This window comes from Falco biarmicus, chromosome 13 (genome assembly GCF_023638135.1).
Source record: "Falco biarmicus isolate bFalBia1 chromosome 13, bFalBia1.pri, whole genome shotgun sequence".
Taxonomy (NCBI): domain Eukaryota; kingdom Metazoa; phylum Chordata; class Aves; order Falconiformes; family Falconidae; genus Falco; species Falco biarmicus.
Genome location: NC_079300.1, coordinates 819,511 through 844,134, shown reverse-complemented (window position 1 = coordinate 844,134; position 24,624 = coordinate 819,511). Strand labels below are relative to the sequence as shown.

The window sequence follows — 24,624 nt, the reverse complement described above, 5'->3', positions numbered from 1 at the left end:
ACATCCTTAAGTGCACAACCTTGCTTAACTTTGCCTTATCTCACTTTTAATGTGTAAGTATCAATTATACACCATGTGTGAATGTAAGAAAATGTGAAAGAGCTTTATTTCCAGGCTACAGCTACATACTGCATGTTCCACTCCAGGGAAGTTTAATGCAGATACCAGAAAATGTGCTTGGATTGACCTATAGCATCATGCTGACCACGGGGCTAAGCACACATGGAAAGCAGCACGTTATCAGAATTTATCCACATGACCAAATCCATTAAAGCACCAAGGAAAAGAGACATAGTGATCCAAACTGAGCTTGGAAAGAAATGGGAAAAGGCTATTTACTGCCACCACTTTGCTCTCCTGCCATTCAGTTTGGCACAAAGCACAGCTTTCTTCAAGCTGATATGAATGCACTTTAAATGTAGTTCTCCCTGTATTTATCTAGATAGCTGTTCCATACAAGACACTAGCGATCAACTGCAATCATTCTGAAAGCACAACAGAGGTGGATCAATCCTGCTGCATACAATAAATGTTCACTGATACACTGAAAATATTAAAGCATTATAAAGTATGGTTCATACACAAAATCCCAATTATCACAAAACTGGCAGGGAAATGAAATGTTGGCATGTTTTGCAAAGAAAGCATATAAGCGAAACGTAGTTTATAATATCTCTCTGTTTTATCCAACGACATGCCTTAGTGGCCAACTGAAGATTGATTGGAGCAATTGAAAAGTGAAAGACACCCATTTGTAGTGGCTGCAGTAACTCTGATACCCACCCATCACAGAGTATTGTTTCCATCTTCAAAGCATTACCAAGATCACCTGAGCCACTTTCAGAGATCAATGGACTAAGGTGTTTTGAACTCAACAAACATGTATAAAAATATATATACGTTGATCTCTAACTGTTAACAGTCAGTTTCAAAATCGTATCACAAGCTGATGTGTTTTAGGCAATGGATCCTGCATATGAAATTTATGCAGCTGACTGCTGCATACATGGCAGTGGTCACAGGAACTACAGTGAAAAAAACAGGGAACTACAGAAAAAAACAGCATAGAATACTGTTAGATGACTGGGAAACTAGAGGGGAGCAGGCCTAAACGAGAGGAGTCTTAAACTTCTTAGTGCAATGTCTTAACAAATTTTAAAGTATGTTATGTTCAGTGTTCCTGAATTCTCTGCTGACTGTTGCTTTTGTGCAGTATTTCAGTTTTAACACAAAAGTACAGCTTATAATATTGGGGAATAGAAAAATAATGAAGAATAGTGTGTACACCCAGAAAGACAGTGGAAATTTCCACATTGACTTGTCAAGCCAGTTCAGAAAGGAAATTAAGCTAAAACACTCCCTCTGCACAGGCATCAGAGCTGCTGAACACATTATTTGAAGGAATGGATTTGTGAAACTTTCAGTGCAAAAACCTTTGTACTTGCACATCTGATTTAGGATACTATTCTGGCATTTGCACATTCAAACAGCTCCTTACCACTATTTTCAAACTCCTCAACTGCGTATGAGACATGCTTTCCTACTTGAGCAATACAAACTACAAAACAATAAGGTTTCAAAAGAAAACTGATTCTACCTAACAAACTAAGTCTTTGAGGAACGCACCATGAATCCAGCATTTCTGCTGAGCTGATTAAATGTGTCACCCACCTTTATGCACTGCACAGAAAACAAAGAAATCAAACTGTAGGAAGGCTGAGCTTAACTGGAACAAAGCCACTAACATTTGCATGGCACATTTGGATCCAACCTGCAGACTAACGATTTTTAAGCAGAAAAAAAAGCGCCATTCTCAAAGAAAACTCAAGCCTGAACTGAAGCCAGATCCTTTTTAAATGCTAAATTTCTACACTCTGTTAACACTTATTTCACCTTTTTATAACTTTATTGCTAATAACAGTGATATGATTTTTAAATACCAGCGACCTTGAAATTTGTTTAAAAATCTCATTTGAACCTTAATAAAAACGTCTCGCTCAGGCTCTCACTGTAAGGCTTGCACAACAACCTGCCTGTAATTTACAGCTGCATTACTCATTCGGTAACAGGTCCGCAGGGAACCTCACTGCTGAGTTCCTTCCCCACAGCATACTTTGCTTTGAAGTTTTCAGCCACAGACCCAGGGTCTTAGCCCATGTGTACTTGTTTAGCCGAGCCAATAAATCATGCAGCTTCAGCCTCCCTCTTAAAGAGCTGCCTCTTGCCTAAAATGATTTATTAGAAAAACAGCAAAGTCACAATATACTTCTTTTTCATGAAGGTCTCTACCTTTTTTGATTAGTCTGAGGTTTCTGAAGCAAATACTTGAAGGAGTCATCTTGCTCACATTTTCCTTTGTTTAATTTCTAGCACCAAGTTGACATCAGTCTTGTGATATATACCCTGCAAAATCAATGCTACGATTTTGCAAGCACAAAATCTATATCTAGCACAGTGAACGACAGACACTTTAAGACACAGTACTTCCCTAGAATCAAACACATCAGGCTCCTCCACACCTAATAAGCAAAAACATCTTGTAGATGTTTTTATGTTTTTCCACCATGTATCACTCCTGTACTTCAACTGCTGAAAGGAAGTTTTCCTGAGGTTACTGCTCCTCTTAGAACCGTAAAGATACATGTTATTGTCTTTTTAATACACGGAATAAAACTGCAAAAATTGTTGCACACACACTGCTTATCTCAATATCAAGATAAACAAATAACACTAGTTCAATATTTGCATTGCAAGACCTTCAAGGCAGTTACTGGCGCCAAACTTTTTTTTTTAAACACTGCTTATTACAGACACGTGAAATAATATTGCAGTAACCTTCTCTTGCTTCAAAAATCATTTATCCATATGAAATAACACAGGGTTTCATCTCTAAATGCCATGAAAAAAACCCTAGATGCTATTTCAGCTTCACCTGTGGCACCCCAGGCACCAAGTCAAGCAGTGGTAAGGCCCCGCACAGGGCTGCAAAGGTTACAGAAAGCCCTGCTATAAAGGTGGCACCTACAAGGAACTCGCAAAATCAGCCTGCATCCTCCCACCGTCAGGAAAAAACAGAGGAGCAGAGCTGGACGAGATAAGGGAATGAGGTCTTTATAAGGCTCCTCCAGCTGACTCAAGCTGATAGCATTTGCTCGATATATTTCTGTTCATTTACACCCTCAAATATATCCAGGCACTTTCAGTCTCTCAAGACAGAGCAGTCACACAATCTGAGCCGGAAAAAGAGGAGAAAAAAAAAAAAAAAAAGAGTGCTGGCAGAAAGTGAGCCAAATGTGTTTGTCAGAGGCATTTGGATTTGCAAAATTAAGTCCTCTATGGCCAATTCTGAATCCTTGGAAACCAGTGGGAGTTTACTTATGTCATCACTAGATCAGAATTTGGTTCCTCATCCTTACTTATTATGACCTAGAAATTAAATCCAGCTCATATACAACGAACAAGATATTTTCTACACATATTCACAAGGGAAGAGTCTTCAGAAAGAGCAGAGGAAGCAGTATGGCACACCTGCTTTGTTTTAGAAGGCTTGAACCAAAACCACGTGGGGAAAAGGGAAAAGCCAACAAAAGACCATCCATAAGAGAACATTGGGTGGAACAGAGGCTCAGCATAACGAAAAGTGCAATGTGTTTCAACAACAAAGAAAACATAAGCTCCATTATTTTACACTACTTTCCAAAGCATCTGCATGTAAAATATTTGATCTATTTGGCCTCTCTGCCAGATGTTTCTTATTCTTTTTATAGTAGAGATGGGTGAGAAGCAGAGGGCACTTCTTCAGTCAGAGCAGCCTGAGTAGGAATGCCTGTATTCCCTCTTACCTCCCCTGGAGGCAACCTGAGCTTTGCTGCCGAGCTTGGCACAAATACTAGTCAATCATGGATTATTGCAGCTCCCACAATTTTCAATATGTGAGTAAAAAAGTTTTGGTTTGGGTTGAGCAAACAATTGCATTTAACTCCAAGTGCTTTGTTTTAAACCAAGCAAATTTTTAACCACTTTTCAGTGAAGATGTTATGCAAAGATAACATGAATTTGAGAACAGATTCTGTCACAAAACCCAAATATTCCACAAAAGAAGAGCTTGATAAAAATGTGAGCCATGCTGATGTGTTGGCAGCAGAGTCCTCCTGCCAAAAATCAGATGGAACCTTATCTGCTGTGAAATCTAATCTCCATTTAAGGTGTTGTCAAAACACAGGTACAGAGGCAGCAGACCCAGCTTTCTCGGCAGTGCCTAACGGCAGGTCCTGCTGCTCGCTCAGGGACATGGCTGCCTCTCCTCCGACCAGCAAGACACGTTTACCTACGGGTGGGCAGACTGGAGAGATCTGGGCAAAGCAGCTACAAGGAAACACAGGTGAAATTACACCCATGTGTGCTCTCAGCAGTGTTTTGTGAACACACTGGCCTCATCCTTCTATCAGTTTCCTGCAGGGCTGCAAAACAATCTGCAAGAGTCTCAGTCCCCTTCAGAAGTGTTCATTAACTTTATCTTCCAGATGTGTAAACCCAATTACCAAAGTTTTGCTTGTAAACAAAACGTTAGTAGTGCCACTCAGTGCAGCAATAAAACCCTTTCTAAGTCAACATAGTTTTCTCACCACCAGAGGAGATAAACACTTTCTGACTTTCACAGCTTTGAGCTTTGCTTACTTTGATGTTCTTGAGGTTTACAAGATTATGTGCACATATGTGTAATTGCAGAGACTGCAAGACTTCCCCATTCCTGTTGCACAACTATTTAACCCTCTTTTCTAGCTAACCTCTCCATACATTTAGCTTACTTTTCAAGCTTTCTGAACACTACCTTCACTTTTAGTTTAGAAACTACTGCTGCCCTTCTGGATTCAGACCTTAAAAAAAAAAAAAAAATAATCCAAGCCCAAACCCCAACTGTCCTCATAGACTGAGGCTACAGAACAAGGGCTCCTCTCTGAGCTGCTCTAGCTGTTGCTCCATTCATCTTCCCTGAGAGGCATTTTTCCACCGCTTAAAAAGCGGCACCAGAAGCCCAGTAATTTTCCTGGTAGGGCACCGGTTGGATGTGCAAGTATCCAGGCATCATGAGCTAGCATGGCAACGTGAAAACAGCAGAAGGTTTTGGCAGAAGGGACCCCCTGTTGCCTCAGGGCTAGCACTCCAAGTCAAAGCCCACCTGTGACAGCAGCAGCTCTCTCAGGGAAGTTTGAGACTGCAGGATGAACTCTCACAAGGGCTGGGGTCCACAGCAGCTCAACCACCTTGTCCCCAGTGGCATGCTGCAGACAGTCCATGGCACACACCCAAAGTGAAAGCCCAGCACTGCAGCTCCTAGTGAAAGAAGCTCACAGATGGTTGCTGCTACTCAGCAATTGACACAGGAACATAATTAGAATAAAATTTTATTTTTAATTATGCTTCATGCCATCACAGGAAGAGTGGTGCACAAAAGTCTCTGGTTTCGCCCCACACGCATGTTTTTGCTCTCACAACTGCCTGATGTCCTTCTAGTGTAGTCACTTTGGACTTCACATTGTAAACAAAAACAGAACAAAGCCAAAGGTTATCTGTTGAACAAACAGTAAATAAAACAAGCTAGAAGCCAAAAGCATATGAATTTACAGCTAAGTACTTCCAGTCAGTGACTCGGGTCTTGGCTAATCTCAATGCCCAAAAATGTTTTTCCAGGATGGTGGTTGCCTGGTTTTTTTCAAGGATTCAGAAACAAATTGAGACTTTTAATAAAGAAAAAAAAGAAAAGAGCCAACTTGTCCTCTTTTTCATTCTTTCCTTTCAGTGAAAATAGAATTCTGAAAGTATTTTTAAGAAAAGGAAAGTCTGCTTTAGTTCAAATGCTGGAAAACTGATGATTTTGGCCAGGTACAGTCCTGTTAAGATAGTTCTACCTATCCTCTGCTTTCCCTGTTGAGTGGGTAACTCGCCTTTCTTAGCTGCTCTAAGGGCCATGGCCTCCGTTTGAAGAAGATGAAAAGCCAGTATGACTTAGAGGCTGCTACAAGTACACCACTGTATACCACCCTGCATGCAAACACAAGTCAAAACACAGAGAAAAGAGGAATAGTAAAGTGAAGCTGCTTTAAAACTACGTACTCACTGCTTCCAATTGTTAACTAGTACCTTTATTCTCTGTTGTGAAGTGAAGGGAAAAACGTGCAAAATTTTCACAAATTAAGATTAAAATCTTCTGTGACTAAACGTAATTTTTACTTGAAGTAAATCTGGTATTTAGAAATTTGTTTTTCCAAGTGCTTTGAACATAAACCAGACTTTATAAATATGCTGGGAAACATTTAAACTTCAGTCAGAGACAACTGTTTCATTTCAGAAATTAACATTGGCTTTGGGCTGACAGAGAAATAGCTCAGCATGACAAAGAGGCATCATCTGGGCCTTTGATGAAGGACAGCTTATGGCAACAGGTTTTCAACTCATAACTACAACACAAGCCCATGTTATATCACATTACAGAGAGCTAAGCTTGCTTTGGAAGTAATTTGTTCACATATATTATCCAAGTACCATCAGCCCTAAGACAGCATTGAGGAAAAAAAGGCATTTCCTTTTCATACCAAGAAAAACGCTGAAAAGCATGAAAATGAGAGGCAAATGTTGTTGCAGAAGGAAGAAAAACATTGCTCAGGTTTCCAGACAGAGCTGTTGAGCACGTGGCTTAAGAACTGCTGAAAGAATTAAGGGTACATTCCTTTCAGCTTGATTCAACAATTTTCTTCATATAAGAATTACAGTATTAAGCTTACTGTTGTGGAAAGAGAACGTATTTAGCAGCTTTTAACAGAGAGTTACTAGCTTTTAATAGAAACTTTTCAGCCAGTGTTCACAATCCACTGCAGTCTTACCCGAAGACAGGCATTTAAATCTTTACTGGTATAGCTACAGTTACTTGTTTCAGTCATTCAGGAACAGAGCTGTTGCCAATGTCCCGATTTAAATAAAAGCTCGTTTGTACAGCAGTAATACATTTTTACCTATAGATAGTTCCTTATGGCCAGCTGAAACAGGCATTTCTGACACCCTTCTTCTGCTTGGTAAACCACAGGCAGCACCACAAGAGACACAACCAGGCGCGAGGGCCAGCCACACTGCCAGCACCCGCTTCCCCAGCACTGGATGCTTGGCTCCACGTCAGTCGTGTGCCACTGCCTGGCAGAGCCCTACACAGCCATCCACCCGCCCCCCCCAGCGGCGCCAGGGCCCTGTGCCTCTGGCTGAGCTCCCAGGAGCACCATGTGCCATCAAGAGTGGTTCCAAACAATGTTTATCAATATGGTGAAAGGCACTTTTTATATAAAAATATAAATATATGTATATGTATCAGACACCGGTTGCTGTTTCAGCACAAAACCAAACCCCAGGTGCCAGACTGCCAATAGCCCACTCGGGCTGCAGCCCTGACCCAAGGTTGCCTGCTGGTGTTGGGAAGCACAGACCCTGGAGAACGAGGGCAACCACTGGCACGGTCCCTCCTCCACTGCTGGGAGTGCTGAAGCAAAGAGAAAGAAGGCAGCCAACAGCCCAGAGTGCCTGACCCCAAGGAGACCAGCAGTAAACTACTAACCTGTCATGCAAGAGTCAACTGTGCTGACTGAAAAGCTGATGAGTTCTCTCACACAGCCGTGGTGACAGGTTTTTGAGCCAAGCCGGCTCTTTCAGGAGCCCCTCATGGCAGCAGAACGGCCCACTGGGAGGTAAGTCAAGCCTGCAAAGGGTAGCACAGGTCTGCACACCGGCAGGCTGGCAAAGCTTGCTGCCAAACATCTGGCGGCAGACACAAGGCCCCATGCCTGCAGCTGGGTCTGGGCTGCCACAGACAGCTCCTGCCAGCAGCAGGGCCGGGGTTGCTGCCCCTGGGACCCATCAGCTGCCACTTGAGTTGTCACTAAACAGGCACTGCATCATCTTCAGGAGCAGACAGGAAGCCTGAGATATGCAGGGAGGTTTTTACAGAAGTAAGAAGACCACACACCCTCCTCATAACAACACCAGCAAGTAATCTTTCCTACTCAAGCAAAATAAAATCTCACAGTGCATCGGCACTGACCTGCCTTGAGGGGGACATATGGCAAAGCACAGTATAGCTTGTTTCAGAAATGCAAGCTACTAATCGGATTAAGATAAGGTGCTAAAATTATTTTTTAAATGGTAAGATTCTGTAATCTAGATGGAGTCCATAACCTTCCCATCTAATCTGTTTTCTTTTAAAAAAGGGGTTTAGCCACAGAATGCTAAAGAAAACTAAAAATTATGTTCACCCTTTATTAAAGGTTTACTAAGGAGGGGCAAAAGAATGTAACAGTAAAGAAAAGTGCTATTCATCTGGACGAAAAACAAGTGCACTTCTACTCATACCAAGTTTACTGATGACTGCCACTGGGACAGGATGAAGTGCAATTTGTATTTCTTTTCCTATACAGAGCTTAAACTCTCTGTTGTGCCTGTAGCTAAAGAAGCGAAAAGCAAAGGCTTACCAGGCATTTACTAACTCGCCCTGTTTGCCTGCAGACAGTGGGACAACAGCTGTGCTGTTCTGGCCTGGACTCTTCACAAAGCTCAGATGCGTGGATGTCTCCCTCATCCCCTCCGCACACCACGTGCATCAGAACTACACCCAGCTGTCACACACAGGGAACCTTCTTGCCGTGTGAGTGCTTTTGAAGCAGACCCTATTAAATAGGATTTCTCCCTCTGTTCACATGTTAACTAATCTAACAGCCTTTGTTTCTCAGGGCTGAGAAATATGCACCATTATGCATGGCAAAGAGGAACAAGTCCTTGAGAAAGTGAATAGATTTTCAAGTTTGGATTCTGGAAAATGCCATTTAAAAGACTTTACAAGCACCTGCAATTTGTAATGCAGGCATGTATTCAGTGGTTAACCTGTACCACAGAAGCACAGTACAGCAAGCTTGCTGGTGGCAGTATGGAACCCCACAGAAGGAATGTGACACAGTCCTCCCCTCACCTGTTTGCTGGCCCCTCAGCGACCAGGCGAGCTGCAAAGTCCCCGGACCCCCTGCAGCCTGCACAGTCCACGCCAGCGGCAGAGGAAGCTGTGGTTTGGCACGAGCGCTGCTTCCCTGCCAGAGAGACAGGCGGGCCTTTGAACATGCCAGACCACAGGACTGAGAAACAAGAGGGAGCCAAGCCCAGGAACATCCATTTCAACATTTCTGGGAAAGCTAAAACTGCAAGTATGGTATTCTGCTGCTATTGCACTTTCTGCTTGTTGATTGTTCTGCTTCCATCTCCTGCTCTCGAAGGCACAGTTTTGCCTAGTTCTTCCTTCACCCTCCATCATCTTCACAGCTCTTTAAACACACAACTCAATGCCTTCCTCCCTGTGTCAGAAAAACCACCTACACACCACTGAAAGATACGGACAGGGCGGAGGTCTCCCCCCCCCTTACTGTGTCCTGTAAATTCCTATTCCAGACCCTTCCCACCGCCCAACCAGACATCCTGCCTTTGCACCTGGCTCCTGCCCTTCCTCATTCTCCCAGTGATCCGGGCTCCCTGGACAAAGGGTTCCTTAGCAGTGGTTACTCTTGTGAAATATATAACAGACTCAACATGAAATGGAAAAACAAAACACTGAGTATCTAACCAGCAAGCTTATGGCTTATACGCGGCATTGCAAATGAAGACATGCCTTTAAAAAGAGGCTATACTGATCATCTGAAATTTGTCTGTGTCAGTTCAGTAAATATAATTCAGCTACTGCATGAATAATAGATGACAATTTTTTTCAGTAAAAAAAAGTAAGATCACATGCACTTAGACTGTTCTGATTCATATACGTTGCTAAATATAGCCACCCTCTTTAAAGCCATTATTTTTCCCTAGTGCAACAAAAAAAAGAAAGTCATGCTTTTGTTTATGAACTGTATTGAATTAAAGACTTAGTAAGATAGTCAAAGTTTTAGGTTCTTAATGCATCACTATTTAATTTCTGGATGCAAGCCAAGGAATAAACAGAAAAGAACATTCATTTTAGTGGCTGTCAAGTTGCTTCCAGATGCTCTTTCTGTTCCACATCCCTAATAGAAAACTAATAAATAAAACCAGTTTATGCTGGGCTGAATACAAGGGATCTCAAACCACAGAGCCCGAGCAATCACCAGAGGAACCCTGCTTGCCCAAGGTTCCTGATGAAAAAGCCACCCAGCCCGAGGAGCCTCACCTGCAGCAACAGGGAGACAAGAAACGGGAGTAAGGTATAGGGTAAATAAATTTAGGTTTAGTGTACTTTGAAAGCATCAGATTTCTTGACTTTTAGAACAGCAGTCCGATATTCTATAAAGAGTTTTTTTATGGAAGGAAACTGTGTTTTGGAATAGTTTGCAACATTCATCCTTGGAGAGCATATTACATTCAGTAATGGAAAGGTCATTCAAACTGACTTACGGTTCTGACACAAACCAACAGAAACATACAGTTAAGTCTGAAACATACAGCATGTTTCCAAAACAAATGAAACATAATAGCAGTCACTTAGGAAATGAGTAAGGGAACACTCTGTCCTCCACCAGTCTGTTCTTGCCTTACATATAGGCCAGTACAAAAAACTTTAGTTCAATCTAGCACTGCAGAAGGGTGCCCAACCTCATTGATTAAGCTCAGGATCAGCAAGCTACTCCAGGCTAGCTGGTTAACAATGGCATTTCCTTCTCTGTTCCCTCTTACTCCCATGAACATGGCACTGATGGAGCCAGATCACAAAGGAAAAGTTAAAGCTAACAGCCCACCGATGGGCCAAAACCCCATTTCACACCTGGGTTAGACAAAGGTACGGCAACCACCAAAAAAGTATTCCCCATGTAAATAAATGTTGTTACAAGTAGAAGTCTATAAGCTCCTTTGGATGTTTTAGATTGGACTCTGGATTCATGGAATTGGAGTGAAATTCCCTCCGCTGATAAAAACCAAGTTCGTATTAACTTCTAGGCCCAAGGAACCTAGACCTACACACTTGCCAATACATCCATAGCTCAGAGCCTCCCCACTGAAACAAAGCTCAAAGTGCTCTAGAGATACCTTCGGTCATAAAACTGATCAAAATTCCCACCTTCCCTTATAGTCAGCAAGCCAAGAGTGCAATACAATAAGCACAGACTTTTAACCATCACCTTTACTGAGTTTATTGGGAATTATACACATGATCTCATCAGTGTTAATGCAAGTTCAGTAGCTTACACTCCTGTACGTCCCACCTCACATATTATCAAGGTCACCTCTCCTTGAGACATAAGATATTTGAATTGTGGCCCAGTGTTACACTGAACTTATTTATACACTTAAATCAGACTTTAAACATTTCTACCATTACAGTTAAAAATTAAAGCATCCATTTTTTAAATTGCAGAGTAATATTTGGTTTGTATAATAGTTTGTATATTTTTCTGTACAAGTACTAGGTTAAACACAATCTAGAAACTATTTTGTAGGACACAGGAAAAGTAACTGCACAGTATTATTCAATGCTAGAACAAAAGTAAACAACACAAGACAAATAAAAAAACACAAGGAGTCCCATCTTGAGATGTTTGTAAAGTCATAATTGGAAGAGACCCTGATTTCCCCTGTGGTGATCCATTTTAAACCAGAGCACAAAATAAACATGTTAAATCTAATAGATGACAATGCAGCTTTAGCGTTGTTTAAATGCTGAACTACAACACACTCAAAGCAGAGTTTAAAGCAAGCCAGTCATCTCTCATTTAATTTCATCATAGGAGACAGCTATTACAGGAGCTTCAGATAGACAACAGCTACACAATGGTTACTGTGCACCATTAAAGAAGCCATGGGACAATATTAAGACAAAAGTAGCAGAAGAGACACGCAGAGATCATTATCTAGCTATAACCTCACAGCCTCATTATAAGAATTAAAAGTTTTTTAAAGCATTTTTAATTAGGCATTTTAGACTAGAAAATTGAGATACACTCTACTGAGCATACAAACAGAAAAAGTGACAAGTTTAAACTCTTCGCTTTTCAAATCCATATCACACTTCCACACTGTCTTTTCCTCCCAAATGACTTTTCAGATACTATTAAAGATTGAATAATTTCTATTACTTACATTTGAAGGTTTTAAAAGGGCACACCAAGCATTCTCCCCAACCTTCTTAGCTTATGGACGCAAGTTCTTTGCAAAATCAACACCAACATTACTTCATTTAGCATACTCAGTCCCAGAGACCATATATTTACTAACTGTGTGCTGATATAGCTATAGCAAAGAAGCCTTCTAATGAAAGTGAAACTTACAAAGGAAAGTATATTTTCAATTTTATGCAACCTGCCATGGAAAGTTCAGCAAGCAAAATAATGCCCATTAACTAAACACAGTTCCTATACTGTGAACAAGCATATCCTAATGTAGTGTTCAAGCTTTCTTACCTTTACAACAAACATCTTCTCTTCCTTCCTCCCTGTATTTCACCCCAGAAAAACCTCTAATTTTCTAGTATTGACCTTGACTTAGAAAGACCCATATAAGTATTCCTACATTTGTAAGGTTTCTCACGTCCTGCTTCTACTGGTCTTCAATCATAAGCCTCAAAACAATTTAACTGAACACAGAACAACATTAGGCCTTACCAAACAGAAGGTCTAAGCCTATGCTTACCTTTAAATGTCCCTGTAGGATTGTGGGCAAAATATTAGGCACAGTGTGACTCACTCTTCTAACACCTGAAAATGACATTCTCTAGCTAATTAAAAATGCTGACAAATGGAGAGCAAAATGTATCAGCTGTGCAGAAGAAAGGCTGCAGCTGAGACCTGAAAACCTAACATATGTGACTTCAAAGCATTCCACTTTTGTATCTTTTATTTAATTGCAACTGAGAAATATGTAATTGTAACTGAAATAATATATTTCAGAAACATATGCTCATCTGCAACTAAGAAATAAACCACCATGCCTTGTTTCTTTTACCATGCCGTACCTTTTTCCTTCTTTGAGCAGAGGGTTGATTGGGTTGGGGGCGGGGGGGGGGGGGGGCTGTCTGGTTTTTCAGCTATTTAAAAGATTAATTAAAGGCCAACATGTAGGACCATCTCATGAGATGACAAATTCTTACTTCATCACAAGCAAAAATGATGTGTCATGCATCAGCTTTTTGTTTGTTTTCAGTTGGCTGGTAGATGAGTTTTAAGATTCTTATTAACAAACTACCAGAACATCTTCATTTAACCACTACAATGTACCTATAGGTTACACAGGTTTATAGATTTGTAAGTGACAACACACCACCCCTCTGGGCTCACTTATTTTTACCCAAGACACTGGCTAATAATAATTAGCAATTGTCAAATGGTTAAAGATGGTATTAGCTGTTGAACGACTATGCTATTTAATTCCAACTGATACATTAAATCATTAAAGATAATTTATTCAGGCATATATCTATATATATTTACACCATTTTTGCATTAGAGGAACTATAATCACATCATTTTATTAGTTAATCTTACAGTGTGATGTAGTACAGCTTTACCCAGAGCATTACGATAAATAAAAGAAATAAAGAATGATGCTTTAACTACTCACTTTCCCCAGGAGCTATGTCTACTGCCCAGCAGGTGCTGCATGCCTCCTGGTGGTGAAGTATTCTGAATTCACAATGACTGCATTTATAGGCACTAATTTCTAAACTATCATATTTGGTAGTCTAGGAGTTTCAGTTCCAACCCAAAGTATACAAGTGTACCTTAAAGTATGCAGAAGACAATGGAAATACCCCAGCTGATTTTGGCTGAACTTCAGAGTAGGAAACTAATCAAAGAATGGCTTATCTCAGAAAATTCACAGTTTGAATTCGTATCATGCCCAGTATGCTCAATTTCCATCATGACACATGAAATTCTACAAAGTGCATCTGTGAGCCAAGAGACTCAGGAGATGTGTGCACTAGGAGAGAACAGAGCTTTAACAAAAAAATAGTGACTCTGTCAAACAAAAAAGACCTGTAGTGGCTCCAGAAGAACAGAGACAAATCCTTTAACCTCGTAAGATTTCTCAGTTTGCAAACTATTTGCAAATATATGTATTTTAAACCACACAGGTTACATTCAGCAAAAAACAAAAGCAAAACAAAGCTGCTGGTGCATTGGTATATTCAGGGGAAAACAGGTGAAGCTTTCCAAATTAAAATGTAAACCTCAGTCATGCTTTCTGCAAACTAGACAAAACTTTCTGCACCTCACACACTAATCAAAGCTATCAAATCATAGCAAAATTACTGGTAGGATATGAATAGATACAATTTGGGTTGGTTTGTTGTTGTTTTGTTGTCTCATGGAAGACAACAGTTTTTTATTATATGAACTGCTTGTATCAAGACAACAAGGGGAGTTAAATCCCTTAATTAAAGGCACCTGATTGTAATTTTGTAGAGACACATAAACAGAGAAGTTTCTGCATACTCTTGGCATAACTTTTTTTTAAAACTGCATATGCAGGAGTTTTCTAATATGTTTCTTCACTTCAGATCAAACAATATCATGGGAGAAATCACAAGTCACTTAGATCAATCAAAGCTGGCTGTAAGAATTTTCTGACCCATGTGGTTACTTTAGAAGTACAGTGTAAGATTGGCATTTGGGATTAAACAGTCATGCAGATCCTGACAACTTAGCAGAAACCATCTACAAAAGAAAGTACTCAAAGTGTAAATTCTCCAGTTTCAAAGTCAATTTTTAAAGCTAAGAGCGGAAGGGAACAGACTACAAGACCTGGATACTTACAACATGCAAGAGATTCAGTGCTGCAATATTTAACTGCTTCTGTTTGTGTAGCGCATTTTTTTGACATTTTATAAAGCTATGTTCATTCAACTTCTTGGTTCTTCTCATGTTTTACTTTTCATTAAGGCAGTCGGTCACAGTTCAACACTGCTGGAAAGCAGTTTCACTGGCTGCCATGAGAACTTTTCTGTGGAACCCATACAGAGGAAAGGAAAGGCAGTAGTGAATTTACTCCCTGCTGTAGAGCTCCAGCACAGTGACCGTCCTCCACTGTCCATCAATCTAAAAACTGAGCAGTGACACCAGTCTGAGGAACAAAAACTGTTGTATAACATATGCACCAAATCCTCCTACCCTCCAGGACCCACCTCATAAGCACTCAGCATCGGAAGCCTTTCCAATTTCAATAAAGCATTGCCTCTGCAATTCACAGCATAGACACAAAAAAATTCCACAAATTTATGCAACTCCATCAGAATCAGATAACAGGAGAAGGGAAGAATGACTATGTAAGCTTAGACAAAAGGAGCACAATAACCAACTAGCAGGAGTGCAGGATATTCAACCTATGAATTAGCACACAAATCAGTATGCAGGCATGTTGTGATTGTTACAGATTCCAGATCAAGTTTAATTTTTTACAATAAAAGAATAGCTCACCATTCATATGAGCATTTGATTATGGCTGTCCCTTACATTGTCCTGATGATGACTTGCTCAGGTGATGCTGAACCCACAGGGGCACGTTTGACAGCAGCCTAGCCATGGTTTCTGTCTGAAGGCAAGGGCACTAAATGATCTACTGCAACAGCCAATCACACTGGGAACCAAGCCAAGAACTGCAAGAACACCCTTCCCCTTGCAAGGGTCATCCACCCAGTCAGACACCAGCATGATCCAGAGACTGACCTTGAACTGACAAGAGTTACATATGGACTAAGGCATAGTTTTGTGTGATCTGCATTCACTGGACTAACCTTTCTGTATCAGCATAGCTATCTTCCGCTGGCTTATGAACAAGGCCCCTAAAGCTTCCCCAAGATGCTCAATCTAACTTGTGTTCGTCCTGGTAGCTTGTTTACACTGTATACTGCTAAAGTATTCCTGTCCACAGCAAGTAATCAAGACATTACAGCTGCTGCTTCAAATTAAATTTAAATTAAAAGAATTCTATCATCCTCATGCCTTTAATAACGCAGACAACCAGAAAACTTGCCGCCTTGTCCCACACGTGGGAATTCGCAATGTGTAGTGGCCATCACAAAACAGTAACATGCTGGGTTAAGTATCCTTACGGAATATTCCTGCCAAAAGCAATCCAGAGACCTTCAAAATCTGATTTCAATACAGCTTTTGAAATTCAAACCGTTAAAACCCACCGCAGGTAAAACACCAAGGCTCAGGCTGTATGCCTGAATGTGTTTGCTTATAGGTATGAGAGAATCTCAGCCCTCTGTGTGTGTATTCCTCTGATGTACTACTTGGTCTTTTGGAGAGCAGTATACAGCACTGCATTGCATAAAGCAGATGTGACTTACAGTCCTCATATTAATAGTTCCACAAATATACTAGCAACTCAAAAACACTGATTGTTTTTTCAGAATAGATTGATGCTTTGCTGGGAGCTTGCCCCATTCATTACAATGGAACTTAAATGCCTGACTATGACCTTGAGCCACAGAAGAAGTGTGGTTTTTTGAAAATTCCCAACAAGGCACTGAGTCACATAATCCTTTTAAAGGCTGTCCAACAACCCACCAAGACAGCCCTTAACCTTATGATACTTAGTTAGTTACCCTGTTAGTAACCTACATTTCACAGTCCAGCAAAGGAGATCATGTGCTTTAAAGCTTATTTGAAGAAACTGATTTATATCAGAAGCTTCAGTCAGATGTCAGAGTTCTTTATTGCACAGGAGGTACTGTGATCACATCTAAACCTGCTATATTTGCTTTAGAAAACCTGTTAAGGCTACCTGAAGATTTGCTACTTTGACTTACTGTGTAAGACACGGTAAGTCAATGTAAACTTTGCCCTCATGTCTAAGAAGTTGAATATATTACATATTGCAGCAGAATTCTCTCTATGCTCACTCAAGCACAGTTTAATTTCTTAAGCACTCAGCCTCAGAAGCTGAGATTTATAGCTCTGAAGGGTACATTGGAAATACCACACTGAAATGTAAAATACCAGTCTGATTCTGGCTCTGAGTGTTAAGCATTGTCAGAATGCTCAATTCTGCATAAAAGATCCAGATATTTAAGATTTAATTTGGAGCATGTAAGGTTAGGTTAAGACAAGCTGAGAAACTGGAAATATTTTACTGAAAGTGTTGCATAATTTTGTGCTTACAGCCTTATCCAAGGACTGTGACCCAGTACTCATTTCATTGGACTTGGAGGAGGCATGGGCATACACAACATCTGCTCCAGAGAACCAGGTAACAACAGTGATTTCTTTCCAGATGTAGCAGTACTTACTGCTGGGTTGTTCTCTTATCTCAGAGTTGTTCTTCAGGCTTCAAAAACTGGCAGATGCAACTGCACCAGATCACATCATTGTGTTTTTCTGTGTGTAGATTATGGCAGAAGCCATACCTTTTTCAAGGGAAAATAGTTTTTGACAGAAGTACAGGGCTCTAGGAGCTTAGTGACTGCTCAGTCCAGCACTGAGCATGGTCACTTTTGACAGATTCCCGCTCCTGCCTGCCTATTAAAAATGAGACAGTGAGCAGCCTTACAGAACCATAGAATCATTTAGGATGGAAAAAACCTTTAAGATCATCAACTCGAGCCATTAACTAGCACTGCCAAGCCCACCACTAAACCATGTCCCTAAGTGCCACATCTACATGTCTTGTAAACACCTCCAGGATGGTGACTTAATCACCTCCCTGGGCAGCCTATTCCAATGCTTGGCAACCCTTTCAGTGAAGAAATTTTTCCTAACATCCAACATCCAATCTAACCCACTCCACCTGGCACAACTTGAGGCCATTTCCTTTTGTCCTATTCCTTGTTACTTGGGAGAAGAGACCAACATGCACCTCACTACAACCTCCTTTCAGGTAGTTGTAGAGAACCATAAGGTCTCCCCTGAGCCTCCTTTTCTCCAGGCTAAACCGCCCCAGTTCCCTCAGCCGCTCCTCAATCGACGTGTGCTCCAGACCCTTCACCAGCATCATTGCTCTTCTTTGGACATGCTCCAGCACCTCAGTGTCTTTTTTTGTCATGAAAGCCGTGTGTCCTGCAAAGCAAGTCCTTCACAGTGAATTACATTCTTGGATATATTTGGATCTCACACATTTCTGTTAGCTTTCTTTTTCCAGCACAAATTTAAAACTTCTTTTCCTACACAGATAAGAGATGGTGACATGCTGCTTTATCACAGATTTTGATTTCTTTATTTTGTTTGTTATTACTTCCCTATTTAAGAAAACAGTAAGACAACCTGATTCTGTCACAATCAGACACACAATCTGGTACCATACAGTGAACTGGCACAGAAGACATTAAAAGAATTTGGCCAGCAAGAAGCTGTGAAGAAAAAGAACAACATGAAAACATTTTGCAAAGGGCGTTTAAGGAGAACTAGCACAATACAGAGAGAAGGGATAGCGTAAGGAGGAATAAAATGAGGCAGAGTGGGAATGTTGTGTGACAGGAACTGAGGCACCTGGAGTACTGATCTGAAAAACAGCTGGAACAGTCTCACAAGAAAACAGTGTACATGGACGTGGTGGGGGAGGGGACCAGGAATGGCCAGTATCTGCAGTGGAAGAACAAATTAAAAAGCAAACATCATCAAACAAAAAACAGGGACATAATTCAGATAAGAATTGCATTAAAAAAAATATCTCTGACACTGATGCACAAAACACATCAGTATGGTGTTCCTTAAAATTCTGTCCTGCCTTCTTAATGTAATTACTTTTGAGTCCTGTAAATGAAGGGATCATCCACCATTTCCTTTGAGATCCCAGCTTTGTGATTCAGCCCCATCACAATTTCCTTGAAGGAAGCTGATAATATACCTGAAGATACACAAGCCTTACGCAGCAACTCCTGACTTGCACAACACACACACAGCTTCCCTGCACCTGTTTCTGCTGCTGCCACACCAGGAATACTAGCATTCTGCCTCACAAGCAGGGTTGGCCCTAGAGATGCAGACTTGCCGCTTGGAAAGTGAGACTATTCCCTTTTTCCAAGGAAGGAAAAAAAAAGTTGGGGGGGGAGAGGAATCATTCCTTCCATACATCATTTGCTTTCTGTGACTCCATTAAAGTTTGAGTCATTTTACACTGACTTGTTCATGCTAAGGAAGGAGAAAATGCTCACTAAAAATGTAAACAAAATAATTGAAAAGCAAAATAAGCGCACCAAATTATGAACTCTAATACAGGGTGGATTAGTGTGTGCCCTTGAAAAGTCTGTGTATATTTGACTCTGTAGGCCTGGTTTTCTTCAAGGATACGGAGTAGTTAAGTGATGTTGAAATATGTAATAAACTTTCACTTCCAGGGCCTTAGACTTCTACTTGATTTGAACAGTGTTTTTGCCTGAATATAGATCTCCATACTGAAGCTTGGAACTGTGAGTTTTATACCAACACACCAAACTAAGGTTCAGGAGATCTGGTTTGTTTCCTTGTGCTACCACAGATACTCATGTGCTTTTGTGCAAGTTGCCTACCCATCATCCAGCAACCTTCTCCCTCTGTGCCCCAAGACCCTCTGGTTTCAGCTGTGCCTCCCACTACCTCGCTGCCCAGCCAGCTGCCCCCGAAATACAGGTCTCCCTCAGGTAAGCCAGTTAGTTAGTCACACAGCTCAGAATGCAATGCCAGCAGAAGTGAAACAAACATAGCGCTAATGACTGTAACTTGCCTACTGTGAATTACATACACTTCAAAAAGCATACAAACTATACCAAGTTACACAACACTGCCTTTCCTCCTTGGTTATATCATATAAATGTACATTAGGAATTGAACTGCTAAAAAACAAACTGAAACTGTGTTCTACCTTTGGTACAGATAATTTGCTGTGAAGACGCAGTTTGAAAGTACTTTCTTAATTCAGCTTTCATCTTCTTAGCACTACTGAGCTTATAAAGTCAACCACACTTTCTTGCCAAAATATAGTTTTGCTTAACAAAAAGCTCCCTTGATTCTCCCCAGTAATGAATTCCATCTAAAGCAATGTCTTTTAATATTAGACCTGCCAGAATTTGCCAGCAAAACAGAGAAATCAGCATGGGTTTGTATAACCATTGTATTTTCCGTAAGGCAGCCGCGTTAAATCACAACCACATTATAACGTAAAATATTCCACATGTTCTTCAGCAACCTTCTGGAGCGAGAACTTTGTATTTTTTGTAATTAAATACTCTGTTTCTCAGAAGCATTGTAAGAGCTGGGTTTTAATTACAATACACATAGTGTGTCAGTACTCTTTTCTTAATTGACAAAGTACATTGTAATTTTAATTATTTTTTTTAAAGCAGATTTTCAAGTATGTGCTTTTGGAAAATGTTCTCAGAAGAAACTTCAGTCCCTTTTCTACAACAAATTATGGAGACTAGTACAAATCATTTGAAAGTATCTTTCATCTCATGTTTATACCCACTAAAAGCCAACACTGCAATGTGTCACTCCAGAAGCCTTGACCTGAGTAATCCAATAGAAAAAAAAAATACTAATGAAAGCAATTCATACTTTGCCCTTCAGACTGTAATTAAGATTTAGAAAATATGCCTAATGATAGCCCTATCCTCTCTTTAGTGCTTAGGGGAACAGAATTCAGTAGGACCAGGGACAGTGTGATCGCTCGTTTTTCTTTGTTCTCAGGGTAGCACCTAAAAATGTTAGCACATAATTTAGTGCCAGTGCTCAGTAGAGGCTTTGTCATTTTTTCTGAGACAAATGCCAGGTAGCACAAGCAGGTTAGTGTTTCTTGACGTAAGCCCCCATGCTGAATCAAACTAAGACCACCTATATGTTTCACAAAGACAACCACTGGGCTGGTAATGAATGTCACCCAGGAGATACCTCAAGTACAGCTCTGGCTGGCATACATGTAAAATCATGTTACTACCAACTTCCTGAACTTCTCATAGTTTGTGTTACATTTCACAGTTTCAGAATACATTCATTTTTTTTAAGCACAGATCATCATGATGTTCTTCACTGTTAAGCATACACAGTCATTTTATGGATTTAGATCACTTCCTTATGTTCAATTTTGAATTTGTTTGAACAATTTCAGAACCTTTAAAAGGTATTTTTGAGGTTTCTTCTTGTCTTTTAAAGTTTGATCTTACCATTACTGCTCCAATTACATGTTTGCTATTTGCAAAGAAAACACAGTGTTAGCTCATAATAGGATGTTTAGTCATCAAATTATTCCAAGAAGTAATATAGGGAATTATTTATCAGTCAGCCACCGCAGAAATATATCCATGCCTGGAAAAAAAAAAAAAAGAGAGAGTAATTTAGAGTTTATATACAAGATTTCACTACATTGTTTATGTTTTCTTTATCATTGTCTTTCATTTTTAATCTTAAGAAAAATTGATACTGCCCCTAACCAGACAAATAATAACACACCTAGTGTCCACTCAAATGTGTAATACCTGGCTCTTACAGTTAACCTTTTTGCAGGTGTTCTGAGATTTAGTCAATATTGAAAAATACTGTCACGCTGTGGATTAAGTGTTTGCAGTTTTCCATCTTAATATAGGTTATTTTTTCCATTCCAATAAATTAATCCCCCTGCATATGCTTAATCCCTTTTCCTGGCTTTAGATAAACTCTGCCAAGAAGGGACTCTCACAGATACTCCAAAAGCCTTTTCTTATTTATTTCCCCTGGAAAAACATTATGCTTTGGCAAAAAAACCACTCTTTCTGAGGACAACCTTAGAAAGCATCATACCAAGATTGTCAGCCTGCCGGGATAAGCAAGCAATGGTGAGACACTTAATCCAGGTTAGGCATAGTGCACTTATTTAAATCCCATAAATATGCAGAATTTACCTGATATTTAGGCTGGTGTTTTTTCAGACATGTTTGACTAGCTGTAGTTTTGGTTTCCATTTACAGGCATCATGACAGGACAGAGTTACGTACCAAAACATAGCAGTATTGTCGAAACAGCATAGTACACACCACCCATGGAAACGAGAGGTAAGCCATCTGAATAAGCAAAAATACAATTTTCAATATATCATCCTCAGAGAATTATTGTTGTTACCTGTGTAGAAACAAGTGTAAAACACTTAATCAGTTTCCTTGATGCTGCAAGAACAGAGACCTTCACATATTTTTTACCAAAACAGTCAAACAGATTTCGTTTGTCCTAGAACAAGGCTGACGAGAAAAGATAAATACTTGGGTACATGTACTACAGCTTCTGTTTGGCACCATGGCACAGAGGCAGATGTAAGCAGATTCATGCTGACTTCAGATGCATTGGCTTTCCTCAAAGAAAATTGAACAATTTGACAAAATTAGCATGTCTGATAAAAATATCAATGCTGTGGAAAGTCCAAAATCTCAGGAAAAAAAACCCAAAACATTTTGGTTGAAAATTCCTAATGAGTTCCAGGCATAAATGACAATCTCATATGAAGGTTCATGTGAGGTCCATTGCCAGGCATAGTCCGTTTCCTCATAGGCTTCCTTGCACGCTACAAGCATAACCCAGCATCATTTATTTATGTGGATTATGCTGGTTTTCTCTCATTTCACTCTATACTTTGAAGCCAGTCATCTTCTGATCTTTTAAATCAGCACCAGACAATATGTAAACCAGCAGCGAGAAAGTATTAGACTTTGCTTAGGCAGATTTATTTATGACCAACACAACGGCCTGAGCATTTGCCTGTAAGAAAGCAGCAATGGGTTGTGAGTCTGGCCAAACCTATGCAGAGTGCCATCAGGAGTGACTTTGCTCTGCCTTTGGTATAGCTATACTTTAGATAGGGTGGTTTTTTTGCGGAAGATGTGTAGCAACTCTTACCAACCACCAATGACTACCGAGGCATCGTGTTTCAGATGAACAGGAGTATTTCTGCAAAAGAACATGGGGTTATGTGACATTCTTAAGGAGCTTGTTTCTTGAAACAATACCGATTCTTTGCTCATTTGGAACATAGAGATGGAGCCACAGATGTGTAACACAATCAGAACTATCATAAACCTGAGTGACAGCTGAATAACTTTGTGTCTCACCCAAAGCATCTAAAGTCAGCTCCTGTTTGCCATGCACAGATAGAATTTTGTGGCTGCATCGCAAACAGCCACGTTAATGCAATTACTTATGTGCTGCATGTTCAACTAACTGTTCTCTGAGGGATTAACGCTGACAAGAACCAGAGACAAGGAGCGCCAAGTTCATTTGGACGGTAGTGGGAAAAATTTAGGTGCTGGACAAAAATCGGCAATGATAGTACATGCAGAGTTGTTGGTAGATAATAGTGTTTAAGAGGCAGAGAGGGGAGTGAAAAGCTACAGGGCTTCTCCTGGCACTGTTTGGAAGATGCATTTATAATCACAGACTGGTTTGTGTCGACAGGGCCCTTAAAGCCCACCTAGCTCCAGCCCCCTGCCCCGGGCAGGGCCACCTCCCCCCAGCCCAGGTTGCCCAGAGCCCCGTCCAGCCTGGCCTTGAGCCCTGCCAGGGTTTTCTTCCAAAGCTCTGAAATTTTAACTTTGTGCATGCAGTGATGTACTAGAATTTCCTGTGGCTTAGAGGGTTCATGTTTCATTTCTAATCCTAACTGCATAAGGATGTAATTAGCATTAATTAAAGCATCTCTGAAAATACACCTGTAAAGTTTAGCAGTTCAAGAGCTATTAGAGAGCCAGGTAACCACGTGTTAAAGCATCTACTAACCCTCCCTAACGCAAACGTTCAGTAGCAATGTGCCATCAGTCAAATTTATCGCAGTTATAAACACCCCATAGCGCAAAACATAAGGAGCTGAAGTACCGGTGGGCTTGATCGAGAAAGGAAGGGAAAAACCGCTCCCCCCAAGGTGCGCTTGTCGGCAGGGCGTCATCCGCCAGGTTTGCGGAGGGACCGCAACTGCCCCCGACGGCAAGGGCCGCTGTTCGGTGGGTGCGGGGCTGCCTGTACCGCCGGCCGCGGCCTCACCGCACAGCCCGGCGGGCCGGCCGTGCCCGGTGCGGGGGGCGCGGGGCGAGACCGGCCGTGCCGGGGTCGCCCGTGCCGGCAGCCCCCTCGAGGGCGGCCCTGCCGGCCGCGGGGGCACGGGCGGGCTGGCAGTCCCTCGGGAGCCGCCGGCCCGCGCCCGCCCCCCCCCCCCCCGGCGCGGCGGCGCCTCCCGGGAGGAGGAGCCGGCGGCGGGTCTCTCCCCGCCCGGCCCGGCGCTGCCCCGAGGTAGCGGCCCCACCGAGGACTGCGGCCGCCAGCGCGGCCGGGCGGGAGCCGCCGCTGCGGAGGTGGCGCAGGTAGGGGGGGCCGGGGGCGGGACGGTGGGGGCGGCCGGCGGCCCGGCCTGGGAGAAGGGGCGCAGGGCCGCTCTCGGTCCCGTGCCGGCGCCGCCGCACGGCGGCTCTGCCCGCGGGCTTTGAAATTCGTTAATTTTGCATGGAATAATTACTGGCAAGAAAGGAGCTGACGTGTTCCTCTTGGAGGATAAATTGCTAGCAGATTTATAAACACGCCGCATAGCCGGGGTCGTGATGCCACGACAGCCAAATGCGCCAGTTCCCATGTTTGCTTCCCTCGGAGATTACACTTTACCTGTAAGCAGCAGTTCATGGGGCGCATGGCACTCGGACGAGGAAGCTGTGAGGCT

General features: G+C 41.6%; 1 protein-coding gene and 1 long non-coding RNA gene across 3 annotated transcripts; both read right to left on the bottom strand.

Annotated features, from left to right (window-relative positions):
- Positions 1-20,203: 20,203 nt before the first annotated feature.
- Positions 20,204-22,056, bottom strand: LOC130158348 (uncharacterized). 2 transcript variants are annotated; one of them, XR_008825251.1, is made up of 2 exons: positions 21,929-22,056; positions 20,204-21,263 (listed from the first exon to the last, which is right to left on the bottom strand). It is a non-coding gene; the product is annotated as an uncharacterized LOC130158348 (long non-coding RNA). The 2 variants fall into 2 exon arrangements; XR_008825252.1 differs by having other exon boundaries at positions 21,836-22,050.
- Positions 22,057-22,684: 628 nt separating this feature from the next.
- On the bottom strand, positions 22,685-24,540 carry LOC130158342 (uncharacterized). The gene is made up of 2 exons (XM_056359019.1): positions 23,793-24,540; positions 22,685-22,871 (listed from the first exon to the last, which is right to left on the bottom strand). Exons 1-2 carry the CDS (start codon positions 24,538-24,540, stop codon positions 22,852-22,854), a joined length of 768 nt encoding a protein of 255 aa, XP_056214994.1. The 3' UTR covers positions 22,685-22,851.
- Positions 24,541-24,624: the final 84 nt, after the last annotated feature.